Genomic DNA, 24,114 nt, shown 5'->3' on the forward strand with positions numbered 1-24,114 from the left:
TGGCGCAGATCTCCCAGAATGCACTGCGCGCGCAACATAGCCATCTTGTTGAGTGAGAGAGGGAGGTAGTTGGCGAATTTCGGTTCCCTTGAGTGAGTGGAAGGACAGGACTCATTCAAGGAAGGCGGTAGTTTGCCGTCTTTTAATAAGTCGACGTTCTGAGAAGAAATAGACAGACATGTTCCGCAGGATGTCGTATACGCGCGTTCACAGATAGAAAAAAAGAGGTGTTAGCTAGCTCGCTAGCTATTGAGTAGTAATTGGTAGTGGGACGGGCCTCCCTCAGTGTGAAGTAGCCGTTACAGCTGAGGAGGTTTATCTGCGACAGCGGTCTGCTGGCAACTCCGGAGCCCGGAACACTTACTACCTGAGCGGGACGGCGCCGGAGCGGGGAGAACCGGGGGTCGCGGAGAGCCGAAGTGATATTTGGAAACGCTGTATCGCCAGAGTTGGGAAGGTTTGCTCCTTTTAAGTGATAAAATGCAACAGGAGGGAAGAGGAAGGAGGGTGACGTACGACCGTCTCGCTAACAGTTAGCTAAAACTGTGAAACTGGGATACTTTAGACCTGTTCAACAGTTTATGTGCCGCTAAGGTAAGAACTTGGCGATACCGGTTTCACGCGGGAGGCGACGAAGTGCATAGCGACTAAAGCCGCTTTTCACGATGTCCAAAATGCCGGCGAAGAAGAAGAGCTGTTTCCAGATAACCAGCGTGACACCGGCCCAGGTGGCTGCCAGCAGCATCACCGACGACACCGAGAGTCTGGACGACCCAGACGAATCACGGACCGAGGACGTTTCTTCAGAGATATTCGACGTGTCCCGGACCGATTTCGAACCGGAGGCGTGCGACCGGAGCTCGTCGGAAGAAACGTTGAACAATGTCGGGGAAACTGAGCCCCCCGGCGCGATGCCATCACATATACCTCAAGATGGGCAGCTACCCGCAGCGACGGGTTCCCTGAATGGGGGTGTTAGCTTTAGAAGCGTTAGTCAGCAGATTTCTGGGACTTTAGGGCCGGCGGGCCAGCCCCCCGCGCTTCTGCAGCAACCGGCTTCAGCCCCTGCACCGGGGATTACAAATGTAGCAGCGAGCACGTCTCAGCCACTTCCTGCCCCAGCCGTTTCCAGCACAGCATCTACTGCTACCACAAGTTGTAGTTCGAGGTTCAGGGTCATCAAGCTCGATCATGGTACGGGGGAGCCCTTCCGAAGGGGCAGGTGGACTTGTGTGGAATATTACGATAAAGATTCCGAGGGCGCCGTTGGTAGGTCTATGGACAGCCTCCGGCACACGAGTGCCTTGGATCACAGTGTGGAGAGGGACAGTGGTCTCGGTGCCACTGGTGGCTCTGTGGTGGTATCGGCCGTGTTGTCCGGACTGGGCCACGATTCTAGTGCGGACGGCTCTTTCTCGGCTGCCGCTCAGCTGCACCTGGTCGACCCACCTCCTCAGCAGCCACAGACATACAGCCTTGGAAGCGTGGCGCATGGTGCATTCCAGTCCCCTCCGTACGCCGCCGTCCCTCCCCAGAATCTACTCCCCGCAGGGCACAATAGTTCTTCCTTTCATGTGTCCATGCAGCACACCCACAAGTCCCCCACCGTACCTGTCACGCAAGCCTTCACGTATGCGGGGCAGCTCCCAAACGCCCATCAACTTCCCGGCCAGCCTGTCGGACAGCCAGAATACAGACAACCACATCTCCCGCTTCTGCAGGCCGTGGGCGCCGGTGCTTCCTCACAGGTTCTACCGGCGGGTGCCCAGGGGCCCCCACTAGTCACCCCATCTAGCGCTCAGCAGGGGGATTCAGCTGGCCTCATGCAGCAGCCAAAGCCCACTGGGCAGTACCAACCCTCTGGGGGCTCACCAGTGGCCTCCAGCACTCCGCTGGCCTTGCCACCCCAGACACCTCCTTCTGCAGGTCAGTCCCGCAGCTTGGGGCCTTTCTCCAGCAGCCCAGTGGAGGACTGCCGGAGGAAGCCCGACGTCCTACCTCAGGCTCCTGTCACCCCGGGAAAAGATGTTGCGAAGGCCTCAAACCCAGAAAGCGTGCCCAGTGTGAACACTCTGTTTGGAATACCCATCGCTATGGAGGAAGATGATGATTGGTAAGCCTTTCTTTTAAAACATCAGTGACGATAAATAGATGGGTCCATCTATTCCATCGCCGTCTGCAATAGCAGCAGCCAGTTTTATAAAACACTAAATCTAAGCTTGCTGCCAAGCTTGTCCTAGCTTTTATGAAGGTGTATTTGAGTATGGAAGACTTGCTATATGGCTGCATGTGCTTTGATGTGCTTGCACTCTGTCTCAATGCCAGCTAAATTCATATAGGTGCTTTTTCCCAAATGACACCTGTACCTCAGTGCAGTAGCAAAGTGCGCATTATGGTAAATGAATGGGCCGAAACACCAGCTCTGACAAAGGGGTGTGTCTTTTGTACAATTGGCTCCGATCTGTTGACGGATCAGCGCATCTGTGTAGCGGCAACACATCTAAGGCTGTCAGAAAGGTGTTGTCTCTGGGCAAGGTTAATGCTGGTCATGAGTGGGCAACAAGCTGTTAGATACACTTGTGTTTTGGAAAGAGAGCGGTAAATAAATTCCTCTTTGTCATAGATTTATACCTCCACCAAATTTTGCCTTTCTGGGTATTTAAATAGTATAAAAGAACCACAGTTGTGTAGGCAAGCAGTTTTTCTGGCCGTGGCTGGGGTGGAAGCTGGGACAGGTAGGGCTGCCGGTTGATCTCTGAAATACAGGAAGGATTCATTGAGACATAATACAAGCAGTGAAACCTGTTCATGCCCCTCCACCTTTATTTTATTTTTTAAGCTGCTTCTCTTGTGATTTATGGCTCTCAAAATAGTTTCTTTTTCTCAAGTTATTGATCTCGGTCTTGCTGAGTCATGTTGCTTTGCCAGCTTGCTGCTGGTGCCCCTCATCTGAGTTCCTCCAATCAGCAGTGTTTAATGTTTGATGCTTTGTCTGTGAGGGACCTCTCATTAGGGTTGAAATTTATGGTGCAGATGTCATTCTGAAAAGTGCATGCTGAATGGCTGGAGCTGATGTCGCTTTAGAAGATGTTTCTAGGATGCTCAGGTATTTTAGATGGCAGTTCTGGGTCCTGCTTTTTTTATTTATTTTTGCTGCCTAATGGTTTTGTAGGTTATGGTCTCTGCAGGCATGTGTTTGGGAGAGTTCTCAACACAGTTTCTGGTTTACAGTTTGTGTGGATGTCTCCTTGGCTGCTGGCGTGTTTCCCTGGCAGGGAGGACAGTGCTGTGGTTTGCGTCATGTGCAGTCAGTCCTAGGAAACATGCTGGTTCAACTCACTCTATATTCGTCTGTACACATGAGCGCTTTCTATGAATGGGAATGTTTATGTAACAATGCCCTTTAAAATGGGATGGAGAAACTCCTATTCTGAGACAGTAAATATATAAAAACTGTGGTTCCTTAGTATGTATGGCAACATGCAGTTGGGTAATAGGCTTCTGATTGTGCAGCTGTAAATGTGATCTTTGACTTGTGTACATATTAGTTCTTTCATGAATAGGACAGTCTATGCAGGCCTCATTTTCAGAATAACCTCTGACTTTAATGCTCAACAGTAGTACATCAGTCTAGATTCAAGATTCAAAGCGTTTGTCATATTTGCAGTAGAAAACTGAATTTCTCTGTGCAATGAAATTCTTTTCTGTCCACACAAAATGCCGAGGTACAATATAATGGAAAAAATAGAAAATAAATACTCACCGATCTGATCGGGAGTGGTTTCTTTGCCTTGTAATGTTGCTTCTAAGCTTTCGGTTCCTCAGTGGCATGTGCATTAAACTGAATGCCATGTAGTACAGGAAATGATATTTTTGAGCTGCCATAGTGTGTCACGGGTTTGCAGTCAACCTGAGTATGGAGTGGTATGTTGCCGTAGATAAGCTTTTGAAGTTTATTTCAGGAAACGGAATTTGCTAATTGAAAAAAAGTGTTAACAGTATCCAGCTTGTTTGGGGGAAGAAATGTAAGCATGGGTGTTGTGGTTTTGGTCTGACCAGATATTTTGAAGTAGCTGGGGAAACCTGTCACGTGGAATGCTGCTGTGGTTCCTTGACCAGGCGGCTCCACTTGCAAGCCAGTGTTCCCCGTCGCCAGGGCCTGGTGGATGTTGATGTCTGTGACCTGTGTCCGCTCTCCATGGATCCCATAGAGGGACCTGCTGCCGGTGGCTTGGGCACCTGATTAGTGGGGGTTTCTGGGCCTATCTAGTGTTGAACACTGGCCCTCCCAAGTGCTTTATTCTCATAGATAAGCTCCCTATCACAGGCCCCCAGTGCGTTGATCGGCGGCATCTTCTCTTGGCCCTCTGGGTTCATGCAGTCACGTCTTTGGCGTATCTGCAGCCGAAACTCAGGAAGGAGGCGTTTAAGCAGGATGTGCACCTGTATGCCCGTCGGCCACGCCTCCGCAGTTGCTGCTCAGCGTCCTCTGCAGCATGATGCCAGAGGTTTGACAGGCCCTATTGTGTTATATGGTGTCGAATGGAACCCTTAGAGCCTGTGTGCTTAGTAATGGCTTAAGTGTTTCCAGGTCCTCGCGAGCAGTCGATGAGCGCAGCGCTGGTCGGACGGGGAGGATCATTCTGCCGTTGGCCCAATTGAGTGTTTACGTTTTAATATTTCGGTGCATTGCTGGCCGTGCTGTTGAGGTACGACCTGCTGATGCATGGGTGTTATCAATTGCGCCAAGAAGCGCTGTGTGGCTTTGTGACTTCAAAATGGGGAGCGTGGTTGCTGCAGAAATGCTTACTCGGAACACATTCTTTTTTATATAGGTGTAAATTGGGGGGGCGGTTAAGTGTTGCAGTTTCTGTTTGTTTTTAGCCTCGCTTATGTTTTTCTTATGTAATGTGTATGTGTGTGTATGTATCTGTGTATGTATGTATATGTTTGTGTGTGTGCATGCTATATAGAAATTGCCTTATAGTAGAATGAGTGTATACATGTGTTAAAAAAAAGTCTATTTCTAGAGATGTGAAACGTGCACAGTTCCAGGACATCAACCCAGAAGCACAGAGACACCGTTTGTTCAGTGGGAGTAGATGGCGCCTGCTCAGTACTTCCCTCCCCCTCAGGGCTGCACCGCCTGCTGGATGTTGACTGGTCGGCAGACCCCCTGCTTGGGGGGCATGGCAAGGGAAGCCCTCGCTGAATGACTGCCGTTGTTGAGCAGGCACGTGTGCACACGCACACACTTGCCTGCGACCTCAACCCCCACCCCTGCATCACTAAAGGGCCTTAGGACATCATGCTGCCCCCATCCTTGGTTTGAATGCTGAGCACTTCCTGATGACTCTTAATTACAGGAATGGCTTCATTCTTTTATTCATGTTTTTAACAGGTTTTAAATCATTTGTGCATGTGGGGAGCTTGCTCAGCTCATTTGAGGCTGCTCCTCTCCTGTCTTTACTGAAAGTTTTCATTCCTATTGCTTCCAGCAGTGGGAATAGGTTAATGGGCTGTCTCGTCCTGTGGGACCTCACAGTAAATGTCCTCTGTGAGTATATAAATGGTTTCTGGGGAGCTGTGGTTTGCCTCTGATTCAGGCTGTTGGTTTATTGCGTGCCGGCAGGGGAGAGCTTGCAGTGGGATCAGATGCACAGATGTAGAAGCAGTGTTTGGGGCTGGCTTGAGCAAAAAAGGCAAAAAAAAATAAATCCCAGAATGCTGGATATGGAAGCAAAAATGTAACTTGGTGTAGGGGACTGAACACATCTATGTCCTGGTAACTGATCTTCTGCGTTCGAGCATTAAGCTTTCAAAAGAGTATGGTGTCCGTGAAAGGAAGCAAAACACCATTATTCAATAATTTAGAAAGGGCCGACTTCTCTCTTGAAGTTGCGCATTGTAATGATTTTCTGTTCTTCTCCAAAATACACATCTAAAGCCTTTTTATACTTCAGCGCACTGTAAATACATGCAAATACATTTAAATACATAGTGAATACATAAAAAAATACATGGCAATGGCTCGAAATCCTAAAATGAAATATATATACGTGTGTGTGTGTGTATGTATTATAGCACATAAAGCGCATATTTTATTGAAAAATGATCAAATTCTTGGTAAAAGGGTCACATTCTTCCTGTTCATATCAGGCTTTACTCACTTAAGCTCATAAGAATGTTCAGTTTCGGGGGGAAGTTTTGACATTTTCTTTTTTCGTGTGGGATTTGTTCTGAGGCCTGTCCCCTCCCCACCCTTAGAGCCAAAAGGGGCTGAATGTTGATCTTGTTGCTTGAGCAGCAAGCTGCTAGATTTTGGAAAGTATATTACAACTTTTGACGAGGACCAAATGTTGGCTCCTATTTGCTTGTTTCTGTTAAAGTCGGCCAGGCCAAAGCATGCAGAATTCCCGCTAATGTCAGTTTTCTGAGCGATCCATTAGAACTTGCTTTCTTGGCACCTCTGCAGGTTTCCCACTTCTGCAGGTGATATCGGTGAGATCAGACTCTTTGCTTTAGAAAGCTGGGCACAAGCCCTTCCCGATCTTTATAGTGACAGCTTTGTTTCTGTTTAATGTGTAATCTTGTTTTCAGCGAACAGCTGGGAAAGAACACAATTTGACTATTTGGAATTTTAAAATGGAAGGCCCAGAAAGGTATTTAGCCCTGGAGTACAACAGAAGAGTAACAGTATTCTCCTTTTCCCCATTAAACTCTGATTGTTTGAGTGGACATACATTTCTTCACTTGTGCTCCAGTTCCTTGCACAGTCATTCAGAAACAAAAGCATGGAAACTATGAACCAATGGACTCAACACTCTGACATTGTAATGGAACTTCATAATAATGAAAGCCCTCAGTTCTCCTTGTTGGTTGGGGAGGATTTCACCATCTGCCATGTTGATCCTAGGCGCATGGTGACGCTCTTAGTGTGGTAGGCACGCGTTTTTTGCAATTGGGGATTCTTTGTTAATTAAGGGTCGTACCCAGTTGGGGAAGAGGATGTGCTGTATCAGCTCGAGCTCTGTCACTTTTTGTCTCTGCTAGCCTGCCAGATTACTTGGACATGGCCTGCCATCTGCTTCTTGGTTTCAGATGAGATACTTTCCTTTAAACATCATGACCATTAACTGTAACATATATTGGGCTTATTTTTAACTTTCAAGGAACTCATTTGCCCCATCACTCAGGCCTGTTAATTTTTAAATTCCTCTGAAACTTCTAGAACTTCAGAGGAGTTTATTTCCCTTTTGACAAGTTCAGTCTCTCCTCTTCCAAATGACTTGATGCTGTTCTGCATATGGTTGGATGTTGAATTTTGGAGATTGTGGGCAATATAAGAAGTGGGCCTACTGTTTTCTTTAAATTCCTCTGACAGTCACCTTTCGATGGCTGTTACTAATAGCCATTTCTTGACTGTTAAGACTCCTGGCGCTATTGGATGATTGATGCAATCCACTTACTGACATCTAGTCTTGCTGGTGTGTCACACAGCTGATGGAACATGAGGCATGAAAGAAGTTCTCCAGTGTTCAGTTTGGTGCTGGGAAGGATGACTCATTCAGGCAATGTTGATTGCATTAGAAACAGTAGATGACTGGAGTTTTTCCATTTTTTTAATCCAGGAAATGCCTTAAAATTAGACCTGTAATTCTTGTTTAATTACTTAAGAGTTTTAGTCAAAATAAGCCGGCAAACATTAGTTTGTATTGTTTTAACTAAAATTAAGGAGGATAGATTGACCTGAAATGTGGGCAAATACAATTGTTGTTTCAGTCATCTGACTCAACAGAATTTGGGTTGTTTCTTCTGTTTTTGAGGCAGAGCCGATGACCTTTGAAAGAGTTAATTTCTTTAGGCAGCCATGATTTTTGTGGAAAAATTAGCCTTCATGTGATTTAATCCAGGGGTGCCCACACTTTTTCAGCTTGCGAGCTACTTATAAATATAAAGTCAAAATGATCTACCTACTATAAAAATGCAAAACATATATTTATGTATAAAACACTGAGTATTTATTGTTAATAATAATAATAATAATACTAATATCCCTTTGGGATAAATAAAGTATTTTTGAATTGAACTGTGATTTTAGTCCTTCACCTTTCTCTTTCTCAGCTCACTTTTGGGGGAAGGTGTATTTCGTAGTTTTTTATGGGCAGACTGAAAATGCAGCTCCACATACCCCTCCTCCGGAATAGCAATGGTAGACTGACAGATGAAGCAAATGCACTTCGAATATGACATTGTGAAAAAAGTTCTCCCTTTCCGTATGGAAGCGTGGTAGGTTTTTGGCTTTTTGCTTGGTTCAGCTCCCCCATTCATTTTTATACCCTTTAAGTTTAGCAGAAATACATTGGAGGCTGACTAGGCGTCTCTGTAGCTTTCTAGAGTTTTGCAGCAGCTGGTGCGGTTGAACGCGTCATCCGTCCGTTACACGATCTACCAGCACTACCTTTTGCGATCGACTGGTAGATTGCGGTCAATGTACTGGGCACCCCTGATTCAGTCCCTTTACCCAAAAAACCCAGGACGTAGCTATGTTTTGGATTGCTATACAGCTGGAGATGATTTTCATTTTTACTTTTGCAGGTGAATGATTGGCATATTTGGTGGAATCGAAATACATGTTTGCATACAGGAACCAGAAACCTGTTTTTTGTGAGTGTGCCTGTGGTTTTAGTGCTATAAGGGAAGCCTCTGCAGAGCCATGCTGAAAAGATTGTATGGGGAAGTTTTTTTTTTTTCCCTTTCTCACAGGCCATAAAGGGGTTAAAATTTGGTCATTCTTCGCATTTATTGCTTAAATGAATCCTCCATTTAAATTATTTTTTATGCTTCCAAATCCTGGCCCTTGCTGTTAAATGTAGTGAATATGGAAGGGTTTGTGAAATGTATTTTTCAAAGCAGAGCTATTTCCTGGCTGCTTAAGGTCACAAATTTGAGCGGCTCTTCCTTTTCCTGTTCTGGGCTGAATGAGCGGTCTGCCGTTTTTTCTGCGGCAGTTACTGTACGCATGTCATCCCCATGCCTTTAGAAGACCTCAAAAGCTGATCAGAATGGTTGGCTGCTTTTCCATGCTTGTCTGGGTTTCACCATTGATGCTGATTGACATCGTTTAATGGCCATGCAGCAGCGTTGGTTGCGAACAGGTCAACACTGACAGTTTAGTTAACTTGCCAGTTATATTTAACTCGACTATCCACAACTCATGTGGTAGTCTCATAAACACATGCTCACCATTAGCGTGACAAAACTTAACATTAGATCTTTTTCCGGCTATCAAAAAGCAGAAATGTCAAATAACTAACATCAAGCTGCAAGCCAGTACAGCTGAACAGTAGCTGCCTATATCCGCTCACCTTTGTGTTCAAATTGGTGGAACCCAGCAACAGTAGCGCTGGAGGGAAAACGGTTGATTGTCTTGTTTTTTATTAGACGGCTCACTTATTTCTATAAAATGTAAGATTAATCGGCTCATGCAGTGGGAGATAAGCTTTGAATTGGATCGCATTGTCAGTCAGTCAAACTCGTATAATCCGCGTGCCTTCACACAGATTCTGCGTGTGCCAAGGAAGCCAACGTTTTGCCGTACATCCCAAAGTTGTTCAGCTCCTCAGTCTCAAGTGTCATCAAGCCAGGACAAGTTGGAATGCCATCTCTCGATTTCTGCACCCCTTACCTGCTTCCCTGTTCCCATCGCTGCATAGTTTCTATAGAATTTGGACTCCACCAACCTGTATTTCTTGGGCCTACTCATCACCACCTCATGGAAAATAGTCCTTATTGTTTGGGAAGAAAGGCATAATGACCCTCCAGGCCTGCTGAATGTAGCTGGTAATAGATGATTTACAAGGCTTCTTCTGCTGGCACAACATAAAAGGCTTAATTGGGTTGGGTTTTGAGTAGCTTTTTCTCTTCTAATACCAGTATGTACAGTTGACTTAAGTTCATTTTAGCAGCCACTTGTGTATACTGTGTGTGCGTGCTAATTTTCTTTAGCGCTGTATGTTTTGTCCCCCCCCAACACAAATCCTCTCTCTCTAGTGCAAGTAAGTGCTGTCCATTCAATGGAGTGGAAGATATGCTGACTTGTTTACCCCAAACAGGGGTGCTGTAATGCATGGGCTTACTTGCTAAAAAGGGCCCCACAACTGACCATTTTAAATGTGCCCCCACCCCAGCCCCCCAGTCAACAGTTCTTACCATCGGGGGTGGGCTTTGAAAATTCAAATATCCCAAGGGCCTCTAATGTTAATGTGCCTTTGCTCCAAAATGTTCCTGGTTGGGGAAGAGAACACTGATGCATTTTTTGTGGGGATTGTAGCAGGACTTGGGGATCCCTGGGCCCCTGAGGGACCAGGCCATGATTTTACAGCCAGTTTGGCCTCCCAGCCCTGTAACATTAGCTAATGTTTTCTTGGGGTTAGATGGGCAGTAGCTGTTGTATAAGTGCAACTTGTGATTTACATGTGATGGCTCATCGCTAAGGATTGTGTTCAGTGGCCAATCAGGTAACTCAAGTTCTCGTCCTTGAGATAAACAGAAAACACCCCCGAGGCTTGAACCAAGGAAGGCTGGGGTTTTGACCACCGTTACTTACTGGTCTCCTCTTTTTTTTTTTTTTTTTTTTAATATATATATCATTTTGGATGAATGGAAATATGAAAAAGGTGAAATTCACGCCCATCCTGCTAACGCTACAAGAAAAGCAGGGAGTGATCCTTGCTTAATAATCTGGGAAACAGGCCCCAACTTTGATACTTGCCCTGTCCAGTCTATGTTCCAGGATCTGTGTTGAACACAGTCACAGATGAGTGAACTCCACTTCTGCCGACTTGGTTTTCCCTAATGACATGATGTAGCATTTGGTGCTATTGGGGTGTTGCTTTTATAGACAAAGGAGGCCTGGCTTCACTCCTTTAGGTAAATCCCTTGCGACATACACAGAACGCTTAATAGGGCAGGCTCTGTACAGTATTCGGTCATGAGGTAATGGTCCGCTGTGACAGGGGCTTCGTGCCAGATACTGAAGGGAAAAACAGCCTGCTCCAAGATGGGGCGTTTAAATGTTCCATAAATCAGCTCTCTCCTTTGGCTACACGAGTGCAGGGTCGAGTCTGAATCGACACGTTCTGCTGCTGCAACAAGCACACCTCGTGCTGGAGAACAGTGTGTACTGGCTCTGCTGGGGGGGGGGGGGGGGGGGCTGTATGTGTGTGGGGGGGGGGGAGGTGAGGTGTGTGGTTGTGCTGTGCTTTAAGGCTCTGGGGATCGGGCCGCTAAGGATCGTGTCTTCGTGCAATCCTATACTGTGATTGGCTGGTCAGATACTAGTCTGGGAATGTGATGTTAAATGTTGGGAGCTGTGGAAATGCTAAAATACATCAAGACATCGAGTCCTGAACTATAATGGAAGTGAATTTCGGGGGGGGGGGGGTTGGTGTTTCAGAATGCACACCTGGATTTCATTTTGTTGCCCCCCCTGTAAATTCAGTAAGCCATTTTCACCCCCAACCCACAAGCTTTTAATGGCAGATGGAGGATGGAGTGTGGTTAGTTGGGTTTGTAGAGAGCCGCTTTGTTTCTTGGGATACAGTGTGCCTTCCAGGGAGCCCTTCCTCACTGTCATTTGGCTTTAGCTGACATGGACCTTTTAACTGAACCCCACTCCCTCTCCATATCAGTGGTCGTGGAACATTCGATTTCTTCTCTCTCGTTGCATCTGCTGTTCCCAGGATAGTTGGGGACGGCAGGTTTTAGGAGTGGAAAGCTAACTGAATAAGGCCACATTGACCCCAGTAGCTCCCCTGTTGGAGACGGAGGACCGTGACCCTTTTAACACGGTTAATCTGTTGCACGTTTTGCCAGTCAAAGATTCCGTTAAGGAATTAATCTCATAATAAACAGACTATTTTGTATGAGATTTTTGTTAGTCACAGGTCCCCGAGGGGTGCAGTGATTCTTCATGATGGATTACTTCGAGTTGATGTTTTATTTTGTCCAGAGCTTTAAAGAAATACTTTCTTTAATTCCCTTTACACTAAGTTATAATTTTATCCCCTCTTTGTATGGATCTGCTCAAGGGTACAGCAACAGCTCCCCATTAAAAACGTGCAGCCTCTTGTTTGCAAGTCCTACCCCCCCCCCCCCCCCCCCCAATCTGTGCTGCCAGCTTTATTTGCTGATGCTTCCTTAGTCAAAAAACATATTAACAACCAGCACTGCCGCGCTCTTAAAAAAAGAAAGGGAACTATATGTAGCTCCTTGCATTTCTAAATGAAGAACAGGATATATTAACAGGAAATGAAACTGCGCAGAATTGCCAATCTGACAAACTGTAGCATGATCTCTAAGCAGGCAGTGAATGTGAGCATGTGCCAGTGAGCATGTGCCAGTGCGTGGAGGATGGGAGGACTGCAAGGCATAGTAGAGTGAGATCTGAGTTAATAAATGTGTAACACTGGCAGGACTTCCCTCTGAAAATTCTGCCCAGCGCTGTCTTTGTCTCCTGTAGCTCGAAGCTGCTGACAGCAGGATCAGTCCGGGGGTTTCAGACAGCGCAGAGACCTGGGTTCAGCATTCAACCGCATATCTGTGTTGCATGCTAGTGCAGTAAACAAAGTGCTGCTTGTTAAACAAAGGCCTTAGTGGGATGGCATGAAGGCTTGGTGCCTTGCCATGTCCATAAAGCTGAAACCCTGACTTAATTGTGTTTTTTTTTTTTTTTTTTCCTTAGCTTGAAATTACTTTGCTAGTTTTCTGTTGGTGCATAAGCCTTGATATGTTTCCTGGAACTGGATAGTAATTTCATTTTAAGTTTAGGAGAGATTTATTTTGCACTGCGGTTTTGCTGTGGATAACCCGTGCAGCGCCCTCTGCCTGCCCTTTGGGGCTGCTCTCGCTTTTGCGGCTGCTCACGTACGTCCTGTGCTTGTGGCTACAGTCTGTGAATCGTGCTGAGTCGCAGTTTCCTCCTGCTAAGGCCTGAATCACAGGTGGTTTCCTGCGGGTGCCACTGGTTTCTTCTGCATGGCACTGACTTGACAGGTGTGTATGATGCGGCCGGTTTCTGATGAACTTCTGTCGGAACGTTTCGCTTTGTCATGCGGTTTCCCCTTCATTACACTCACTGGTGACCAAAATCCCACGTCTTTGTTTTGTTAGGGGTTAATTTGGTCTGATCTAAATTCCTAAAATAGTAAAAATGCCTGGTACCCTCTGAGTACATGAAACGTTTTTGAAATGCAGTGAACTGTAAACTGACACCAGGAACTTGAGGTATTAGGTGACTTGAAATTGGCTGATGGGGAGGGCACAGATCATATGCTAGTAAGAACACCCCTTCCCCTTACTGGCCGCTGTGGCAATGGTTGGGATGTGGGCTCAAGTCTCGCAAAGAGTTCTGCTGTAGTACCTTAGTACAGTACATATGTGGCTGTATATATTAACTGGTCAATGTGAGCTTCCTGACCTGACCAGCAATTACGAGCTGAGGCTGTGAGGTTCTGGCACATGTAGAAATGTGTCCATCTGGGAGAGCTGGAATTTTGCCAGGTCACCTGTGCGTTTATCAGCACTGTGATTAATAAGCCAACAGGTCTGTATGGTCATGTGATGGCTTGTTACTTCCTGGTAAACAGCCTGGACGTATTAATGTTTCCATTCGTCACCTTTGGCAATCTGGCAGCTTTCTTGTGCCACCTACAAGGATGATTATGAAATGGATGGACTTATTCCTTGGAAAAGTATTTGCATTTTTGACATGAGCGCTGTTAAGGATGCTGGTAGATCCTTCTGCTGTTTTCGTTGTATGGTAGGTTGAGATGGAGACGCTGCAGTAGATCAGTCAAATACTAATCCTTTCCCCCGCAGCCTTGTCATAGTTGGGGCTTTGGGGTCCTTGCCATTTACCGTATGTGGCATTCCAGTACATGTCTTTGAGCTACACTTACTTAATTTCTCTGCTGTTCTCTGGCTTGATAAGTGTTGCGCAAGCTGAGCGAAGAGCCTTTGCTTTGACGGCTCCTGTTTGATCCTGGTCCAGCTTATATCCAACACGCATCCCCATGGGCTCAGCCTAACGAGGGCTTTAAGTGAGGCCTTTTACGTGCATTGTGGACTTTGTGGGCCCCCAGAAGTGATTTCTCTAAGTGATTTCGTTTTGAAGTTTTTGGCTCAGCAGGATTTGACTTGTCGGAGGTGGTGTAGTTGACATCCTTGGCTGTAAATAGCCTCGAGTCAGCACCACACAATAGAGGAGGCTGAATGCATTCGTCACTGATTCTCCTTCTGAGTGCTGTCCTCCTCGGGGTGTTTTTGTTCAGCAGTGATTCAGAAATGAGGATAAAGTATCCATTTTTCATAAGAACTTGTCTTGCCCCCTATACAGAGGTGCAAAAAAGAACGCATTTTGAAAGGAAATTTGATGTTTTTTCCTCCATGGAATAATTGGTTTTATAAAGGGTTCTTGCTGTTACTGGTGATCTAACATGCCCCTGGGACATCTGGACTCGGCTCTGGATGTTTTTAAGGCTCTGTGTAATTGTAAACTTAGGCAGATTACTTAATTCTTGATAGTTTAATGATATTAGAGCCCAGGGTTGTCCCTTGATGTAATTGTCCTGGGAAAATTTTTTAGTGTGTAGTGAATAGAAGTCATTGTTGATATGCTGCTTGGGTCAGGAAGGGGAGCCGATAAACCAGAAATGAGGCAATTTATGGCGAAATGGATTAAGGTGTTTAAAATGTGTAATACTATGCATGTATATATGGCTCTGAAAACACTGAAGTCAAAATGAATTCGTTTTGTGTTTTAAAGTTGTCTGCTGACACTGTTTGCTGTACTTTAAATAACCTCTGTTATTACACAACATTCTATTTAGTTTAGTGGATGTTCTCTCTAACTCCCCTAAAAAAAACAAACAAAAAAAAAAAAGAAAAGCTTGCAAAGTCTGGGCATGAAATACTTTTGTCTCACCTGGAGTTTGGGCCCACTGCCTGTGGAAAGCATAAAACGAATCAGGCGGGATGCAGACAACAATGTGAGATTCAATTGGGGGCATGAGCACCAACAATCAGATGGAGAATTGGAAACAGATTTTGAGTTTTTTGGGTGAAAGGGCAAAGTAGGGAGAATAGGGGGTAGACATTCTGTTCACCATTCTAGCTGCTACAAATCAAGGCCTGACCACATAGCCCCTGTCATAGCCTCACATGGTGGATGGAACACAGGGGTGCTCAGGCCCGTGGCCCCAGATCGACTTCTGCGACGAGTAACCTAAACAGGTCTGTGGGCATTCCCAGGGGTCTGGCTGTTCCTGAATGAGAGGCCGCTCTCTTACTTCATTTCATGAACGTAAAATGGACCTGCTGTTTGGGTGAAATTTGTCTGTCAGCGGCACCATGCTCAATAGTTCCAGCGGGGCAGGAAGAGACATGAACTGCTTAGTATCCTTTGTAAGCATGTGTAAGAATAACAAAGGGTTTAAACCTCAGACACATTCATGTGTGTCGCATTGCTTCCGTGTGGTTCCTATTCATTTTTCTCTGTAATAGGTTGGCGTCCCATCCTAGGTTATTCCATTCTTTGCCCCTGTTGCTTCTGGGATAGGCGCCAGACCCCGCAACCCTGCATAGGACTTGCGGGTACTGAAAATGTATGGATAGATACTTTATTTTTCTGTGAAGTCTTCCACCAGGGGGCACTACACATTGTTGGGTGATTCAAGTTTTTTTTTTATTTTTCTATTTTTGTTTTTTTTCTTCCCTCTCTCCTTTCCCAGAGGAATCAAAGTGCTACTTTGTGCTGTATAATGCACATGCGTGGGGAAGATACCGGTGCTGTCGGAGCCTTTGAGGGGCTCTGCAGAACATCAGGCCGAGCTGTGTTTGGACTAGCTTGTGGCATGCCGTACTCCTCCCCCTTCCTCCCCCCAGAATGGTCTTGGTGACACAGAAGCACTCGCTCTTTGTCTTTGGTGCTAACCCCACACGCTTTTACCTGCTGCAGATATAGGACCCCCTTGGGCTGTTTCATGCCTCTAACCTCTATTTCCTTACAGTCAGAAGCTCTGTCCATTTGTCCTTTAGAGTGCAGAATAATGTCTTGGCCACGTGTCCCCCTGCTCAGCCAGTACCACCTTTTAGTATTTGACCCCCCAGCCTTTGGCAAATCTTTCTCAGGGTGGGGGGTGATTTGAGAGCCGGGCTGCCTGACCTCGAGTTTACAGGCCGAATGCTTGCTCAGTCATGTTACCACTCGGTGCATTAATCAGTGGGCACACAGATCTGTCCCTTTTTGGGACACAGCATTGTAAAGGAAGGCTCTGGGCTTCTGCCTGCCGGTCTTTCACTGAAATGATCCAGGTCATCAGGCTGCCCTTCTCAACACCCCCACATGAACCCCTAAGCACATGGCAAGCAGCCTGGAGTCTCAGGATAGGTCTTCCCAGTCAGTTTTTTTTTTTTTTTTTTAAACAACCCCTTCTTGTTCCTCTAGAGGTACAGAACATAGACTCTTCAGTGTAACTTTCTCAAGATGTGAACTTTCCGATCCCACCTCCTTTGCTTGTTGGTTTTAAATACAGAATAAAAACACCAGTGTGATGAATAAACATGCGACTGCTTGGACAACCCATTGGTCAGTTTGACTTGGGTAATGCAGTTTGAGGCTCAGGTGACGTGCTGCACCTGGCTGTGGCCCCTGAGTACATCCCGCCACAGTTCTGAACTGCAGTGTCCTCAGGCCATACCCCACCGATACCAAACTGGGGGCCCTTCTGGGATGACCTGAGAGAGTCCCCTAGTAACTGGACAGGCATCCAGGAGGAGCTGCTCTTAGATACAGAGGGTTCAGCTTCACTATGCCTTCCCTCAAATACCCACGCCGGCCGAACACCTTCACCGACTCCATTCTGAACCTGAGATTTACACCCTCGCTCCCCCATCCCTTCTATTTTCTCCCCTGAAGTGAGCTTGTGTCCACACTAGCCTGCCCCGTCGATGGCAGAAAACCCAACTTTTCTAATTAAAGGCCATCAGGGTAAATAGGGCTCTCTTGGCCCTGAAGGGGGGGGGGGGGGGCTTTTTCTGGTACAGCATCTGGGTGAGAAATGTGGACATCTGCACGTCCTCCGAACGGGGAGGTTCATGTTTAAAATAGTCCATTCTGACCATTTACCCAGCACTCACAGGGCTGTCTGTTATAAGCTTAATGCTCATCATTCTCATCAAGGTTTATGAAGATACTGATTTTATTTCTAATAAACAGTCTTTTGTTTCCCTGCCCTACGGGTACATAACTTGTCTCTGCCCAGATGGGTGCAATATGACTGTCTGGTTTGCAGCGTGAAATTAGTATCGCTCTGTTTTTGCAATGTATAAGTGAATCCAACAGTTTGTTCTCTAGTGCCACTCTGATTTCGGTCAGATTTCCGGAGTTATTTGCTGAGTATCTGGAATACTTTCACGAGAACTAAGCTTTAAAGAGCCTTATGTCTGATACCTCATACCTGACACGATTAGTTGTCCATTCCAGAAAACAGTTCAGCATGCATCACAAATCCACAATTAAATCCACGGTCGTCTTAATTAGCATTTCTAACATGAGACTCTTGGTTCAGGAATCCATGAATGTTGCACTAATTTTCTTGAACCTTCCACAACCTTTTTTTTTTTTTTTTTATCTGGTATGTCCCATAAGATATTTCACATGTGAAGTTAGTTATTACAACAGCCCCCCCTCCCCTACTGTTGAATATGGCTGAATTTGTGTATACCTTTTATTTAAAATGTTAAATATTACTAGGTCACATGTACACCGTAACATATTTTCCAATTTGTAATCATTCTTGTTGGCCTGCTATAGTTCACTTTTAGGGTGGTTGTGAAAGTGTTTTGCATGTAATGGGCACCATTTGATTCAGCAATTTGTCTTGTTAAAGTGGTTTTGTTAAATTGGATTTTCTTTTCAGTGCAGTATTTCTCATCTTGGGCCCTGAAATGAAAAGGCCTCGACCCACCCCCACTGTGCAAATAAGACCTGGCAAATGCCGTCTTTTCCATTGACAATGATTAAGTTCCCCCTCACCCCTGTTGGTGGCCTTTTTTGAGATGTTCCTTTTGCTTAGGTGTTTTAGTGTGTTTTGAAACCCCCTCCCCCCCAAGAAGGCCCTGCTCCTCTCTGGAGTGCTGTTGTGGGGGGCTCGTGTGCTTGTGCTGTTGGCCATAATCGAGAACACATTTGACCAGTGTTCAGCAGCGTGTGCTCGGGAAGGGGGTGGGTGGCGTGGCTGGGGTAGGGCTGGCGGCGTCTTGCTTTACGATTGGTCCTGCGCACTGCCCCTCCCCTTTCAACGAGGAGTCTAACATTGCAGGGTGCTTATGTAACACCCTCCCCATACCCAGAGGGCCATGAACCCACAGCCCCTCTGCCCTCTCTGTTGTCCCAGTGGATCAGATCTCTGCCCCAGACCCACCTTTCCATTGTTTTCAGTCCCCATCAGCAGCTGGATTGGGGGGGGGATTGTAAATACATGACATGCAGACGGCTCTGCTGTTTCATCACACATTCCACAGATGCTGAGCCAGTGGGTCGATTGTGATCTGCTTGGAGCCGGATGTGTACGTGAAATGTCCTGAGAACGGAATGTCTCGTTTTCATTTTCAGTCACTGGAAGTCGCTGTCACTCATCCTCCCCCAGGAATAAATTGGATTCCTTACGATGGAGGCTGAATTTACCTGGGTTTATGATGGCGCTGTACATGCGAGAGAGTGGCTCTTCCGTTTCAGACTGGAAAGTGTTAAGATGTGCTGCCTTTGGGGCTGTTAGTAAAAATGACAGCAATTAGTTTGCAGGGATGGGTGGGGTGATTCAGGGAAAGATTCCAGATGTAGCAAGTGCTAAATTTTGATGTATCTTTAAAAATCTAGCACTCACAGCTTAGACTCTTCAGAAATGTCACCCAATTCTATCTCAGTGTTTTAAATACATTTCATAGTGCTATTTAGGGTGAAACACAGATGTTTTTTTTCCCCAAGTTCAAACCACTTGAAAACCTTGTGAAATTTGATTATGGTATTCAAAACCAATTCCAGATCATGTCTAACTTGCATTGTCCGCGTTGCCTTCTGAGCTGAGAGACCCAGCAATTTACATCTTAGCGATGTCATGTAGCGATGTCTTTCATTGTTTTTAATTGTGAAAGGAAAAACTGGGTCAAACTAAATTTGCGATGCATTGGCTACGAACGGAAAAATGATCTCCGATCCGGGGGGAGGGAGGGGGGGGGGTGGAGCGTGCCTGAGGAGGCGGTGCTTAGTTTGCGCGCGCAGGGACGGCCCCCTTGCCAGTATTTATTAAGAAACGCAGCTAGGGCTACCCTCCAGCGACGATACTCGTCAGCGCTGTTTACAGTGTGCGTTCAAGGCTTTGGAATTGGGACAACCTTCAATCATGCGCTGCAAAATGTCCTACCGACTTCCCTGTTCCCCTGGGTCTTCTCCCGGGACCTCTCCCACCTATTCCGGACATCTGTTACCGTGTCGCGTCCGCTGCAGGTAACTGTCACGTACTCGTTTTACTGTGCGTTTTCAGTAAAATTTACGAAACGTGTGCCGATCGTCGGTGGTTGGTGAGTGTTTGCAGTGTGAGTGTTTACAAAGTCCACGCTACCAGGCATGTACCGTTGGCTCATTGTCGTGTTGCATGGAAGCCCTGGAGTATTACAATCCAGATTATTGGTAGAAATCACGTCAGGATTGCTTGTTTATATTAGCAAAACTTGTGAACAGAGATGACTGCCGCGATGACTTAGTCTGTCAAATGTTGGAGTTTTTACTTGGTAAGAGGTTTCCCCTCTGTCGTTTATTCTGTATACACAAGTCGGTCGGAGTTGATATTCTTTTGAAATGTATGTCCCTCCAAGGGTCGTTTAAACGCCGTTTGCTGCGTCGGCCAGTTTAAATTTAGTCTGTGGTAAATTATATATAAACAATATTTAAGCAAATAAAAGCGATTTGGAACAGCAGTATAAAACTAGTATTGACACAGCCGAAAATATTATGGGCGCCCCGTTGCCAACGCACCGCATCAGCGGCTTTTCGGTACATCGTAAGTGTCCGTAGTGCGGGGGTGCGCGGATCTACTGCTGCTCCTGTGCGAGTCACGGCACGAGCAAGCGAAATCTCTGGAATGATTTGGAAACTGGCAATTCGGGACTGAAGTAGGTTCGTGCACCGAACACCGTGGACTGCCGGTTGTATTAAGGATATTTAGTTTAAACGTTTTCAGCTCGGTATGCATTTATCAGTTACACCTTTACATACTGTAGTAGGAAGATAATCGAAGATGCAGGCGATGATCTAGAAGAAAATCGGTGCTTGAGTACACTTAACAGTTATGCTAATCTTTTGGGGAATTGCCACTACTGTCGGGCAAGGGAAATTTTCCGGGTTGCAGCGAAATTCCTGCTGTAATAAGCTTAGGTACACATTTCCGTTTAACTGTAATCGTGTGCATACAGGTGATTTTTATGGTTGTGTTCTGAGGGTTAGGTCAGCATGTTTGTGTTTGGAAAGAATGTAATGCTTTCGGATGTACGTCAGCAAAGCTGAGCGCTTTACGCTGTCAGGTCAACAACGATCATTGTCTCTTCGGGTACAGACATTTAGCGGCCGCGTGTCTGTGCTTTAATCGGACAACCGATCGTTAATTGAATATTAAGGGGGACTGTTTACTGTTGTAAACTTGCTTTGTCCAAAATATCGATCCAGTTCCAGTTACCCAATTCAGTCTCGTAGGGGGCGCCAATGCACCTTGTTTATAAGCTGTCTTATAACCATCATTGTGCTTGATACGCTGGTATGGGGAGTCTGGTTTGAAACTCTGAGCCAGATGCTTGTCGGGTGGGTGAGGGGATATATTGGATGTAATTTCTGTGACTCCTAAAGGTGTGCTTTTTTTCCCCCTTCAGTGCTTCTGGGGCAAGCGTTGTGGCAATCGACAATAAAATAGAACAGGCTATGGTAAGTAGCAAAATTACTGACAAAGATTACAGCCTCTCCCATGTCACTTTTTGGAGACATTTTATTGCTTAAAAAAACTAACTCTTAATGGTTCTAGAGAACAGCATAGAACAATGTGTTTCTTTTCAATCTGAATGGAAGCTCATTTGAATGTGCCTGGTTTTCAGGTAATTGTGCACTGGTGGTACAAATATGGACTGTTTTGTTGAGATCGCTGACAAGTATCCTCTACCTCCCATCCAGGATCTGGTGAAAAGCCATCTGATGTATGCAGTGCGTGAGGAGGTGGAGGTGCTGAAGGAGCAGATCAAGGAGCTGTACGAGAGGAACTCTGTGCTGGAGCGGGAGAACGCTGTGCTGAAGTCGCTGGCCAATAGCGACCAGCTGTCCCAGCTCTCACAGGCCACTGGTGGCAGCGGGACCCCTACGCAGCAACAGCAGCATCCCACGATCCAGCCCACTAACCCCCCTCAGGAGGCCGGCCAGCTCCTGCCCCCTCAGCACAATACATCCTCCGCGTGAAGCATTATGCTGTCCCCCCTGGACCGGGGCAAGGGCTGGCAGAAGTGGGAGGGGTGGGAATAGAGAGTGGAAGAATACAAATTTAAGATCTTAAAGTTAAATGAGTCTCTTACCTTGTTCGCCCCCCAGCTTCAAAAATGTGATGAGGCGCATGGGGTGTGTGCGCCGTCAGGCCTCCCCCAGCATCGGACGGCCCGGACCCAGGTGGCCGGGTGGATGCGAGAAGCTGCCAGCCACAGAGTGGCATGGTGTGGCGTGACCGGGTGGGGAGGGGGCATCGCTCACTGGGTGGCGTGGATATGGCTTTCGGAGTGGAAAGGTGAAAACGGTGTCCTGCCCTAGATGGGAGGGGGTGGGGGAGGCTTTGGCCTGTTCCCTTTCATGTCAGAAGTGAGGGATGCTGGGATATCTACCCATGCTTCAACATGAAATCAGTTCATCAGTTCACTTCCACTGTTTGTGTTTATTTATTACTGGGCTGCTATTTTCATATCGTCAATGAACATAAATGTCACGGAATCAGTAAACCTTTTTTATGTTCGAAATGTAAAAGTTTCGCACAGCAGGTGGGTGATGTATTATGTCAATTAGTTAAATATATAGGCAATAAAAATCCTGGCATAGCTGTAACACTAATGGCAATTTTACTTTGGGATTGTTTATTTACGTTAGTTACGATCCAGTTTGAATGTATATTTTGTATAGTGTGTAAAGTATTATAAACATAGCAAGTTTGTACAGGTAAACACCAGTTTTTGTGAAACGAAATCTTAATTGAAATCTTTGGTGGGCTACTTTGATGAAGAAGACTGTTCACTTCTGTTTCTGGTTGCTTTGTCTAAGAACAGAAAGGTGATTGCCATACTTCCCCTTACCTTTGGAGAAAAAAAGTTGTCTTGTGCATAAATATAAATATATATTTTTTGTTGGGTGGGGAAAAAAAGCTGTGAAATTGTTCGACCTACTTTGTAACCAAAGATGCAAAGCTGTGTAATTCAGTTGTTTTGTAATGCACACTTTATGTATTTTTAGTTTTTTTTTTTTTTCCTTTCTCCTTCACAACAAAATATTTTGTTGGTCTTTAGCATGTTCTGCATGATTTATAATCTTCGAACCACTTTCTTACCTCATGTTTTTATTCAGCACTCTTATTGCATCAGTCTGTGAACAATTAAAATAAAAAAAATACAGCGAGAAGCTGACATTGGAGAGTCAAACGAAAAAATACAAACCCTGGCGTCTTCACTGACTGCATAGACTGAACTGAACGTATCGTCGGTTTGGATTGTGTTTAGAATCTCCTATGCAGACCCTTTTCCTACGTTGACGATTTTCAATCTTTAACCATGACTTTAATATTCCCAAATGTAGTGTACACTGTTTCAATTTGCGAAGGTGAAACTATATCTGCCCATTTTTCAAATCTGATTTGGACCCAGTAAACTGCGTATGGAGAAGTCCGGTATGTCCTTTCTGTGTTTGTTTTTTTTCCTCCTCATTGCGCCGCCCCACCCCATGCACCTTGACTCTGAAAACGGCGATGTGTCATTGTTGCTGACTGGGCTCGCTTTCCAGATGCCCATTTGTGTGACTGGTTACCGTGGTGAGAGTCTACAACTGCAATATTGTCATTTAGTTTCTGTTTTTGTCTGAAGGAATTGCAAAGTGTTCTGTATGAGCTTTATCACTGAGCCTTGGAAAAATATATTTTTACTTGAGCAAATCCTGTGCCGCCTCATTTACTCACCCTCACTTTAATCCAAGCATTCTGCTGTCTCGGTTTTTTTTGGCTTTTATCTGTCTTCATGCCGCTGAAGCCAAATGAGATTCAATGTGCGGAAGCGGAGGCAGAGAACCTGCAGCGATCCCCCCCCACCCGAGGCTGTTCAGTCGCAAATCAAGTTCTTGCAGCTACTTCACTGAACCACCATCACCGCCCGCCCGCCCCCCCCAAAGAAAAAGTCAATTTTGAAGGGGGTGGGCTGTCAATTTAAAGTCCTGAGCTTGTCATGTCCCTAAAGGAACCCTGGCCCTTTAGCAGAGACTCCAAATGACAAGATCATGGTTATCAGATCGGCGCATTTCCTCCAAGTCGATTACACGGAATTTTGGTTGAAGTTGATCGTTATCATGCCCGCTGGCACATTGAGACACCTGCAGGCTCCCCCCCCCCCCCAGCAGGGATACAATACGCTGGAAATTAAATGTCAGGTTCTCTGGAAGATGTAAACAATGTTCCACGCTTCGCTGGCCTGGTCCTGGAGTAGATCAAGTAGAATTCCAAATAAAATTGGGAGTTACTTGGCAATATAGTCTTTGTGCTACTGTGCACAAAGGTAATGTCAAAAAGCAGGGGCTGTGACGCCAGTCTTCTTTTGAAACACTCTGTTTTCCTTTATTTTAGGACTCAACAATGGAAGGACAATAAACAGTTGGTTATGCAATGCGTGCTTGACAGGTCCCACATGTGATCGTGTCATTTGGAACAATGACCATTTTCGTCGGCCACAAACACCGCCGGTGACGTGCAGAGCATGCCGATTGGAGATGTTGCCTCA

At 45.9% G+C, this 24,114-nt stretch overlaps 1 protein-coding gene across 1 annotated transcript; it reads left to right on the forward strand.

Moving 5' to 3' along the window:
- Positions 1-43: 43 nt before the first annotated feature.
- Positions 44-23,279, forward strand: LOC125716331 (TSC22 domain family protein 2-like). Its single transcript, XM_048988498.1, has 3 exons — positions 44-2,113; positions 20,983-21,034; positions 21,278-23,279. Exons 1-3 carry the CDS (start codon positions 666-668, stop codon positions 21,554-21,556), a joined length of 1,779 nt encoding a protein of 592 aa, XP_048844455.1. The 5' UTR covers positions 44-665; the 3' UTR covers positions 21,557-23,279.
- Positions 23,280-24,114: the final 835 nt, after the last annotated feature.

Source organism: Brienomyrus brachyistius, chromosome 21 (genome assembly GCF_023856365.1).
Source record: "Brienomyrus brachyistius isolate T26 chromosome 21, BBRACH_0.4, whole genome shotgun sequence".
In the NCBI taxonomy this organism is placed as follows: Eukaryota; Metazoa; Chordata; class Actinopteri; order Osteoglossiformes; family Mormyridae; genus Brienomyrus; species Brienomyrus brachyistius.

Bases quoted from the DNA above. Each gene is read 5' to 3' on its own strand.
- LOC125716331 (XM_048988498.1), top strand. From the start codon at position 666: ATGTCCAAAATGCCGGCGAAGAAGAAGAGCTGTTTCCAGATAACCAGC. The intron at 2,114-20,982 runs GTAAGCCTTTCT...TTCCCCCTTCAG, and splicing joins ATGGAGGAAGATGATGATTG to TGCTTCTGGGGCAAGCGTTG. The intron at 21,035-21,277 runs GTAAGTAGCAAA...CCTCCCATCCAG, and splicing joins ATAAAATAGAACAGGCTATG to GATCTGGTGAAAAGCCATCT.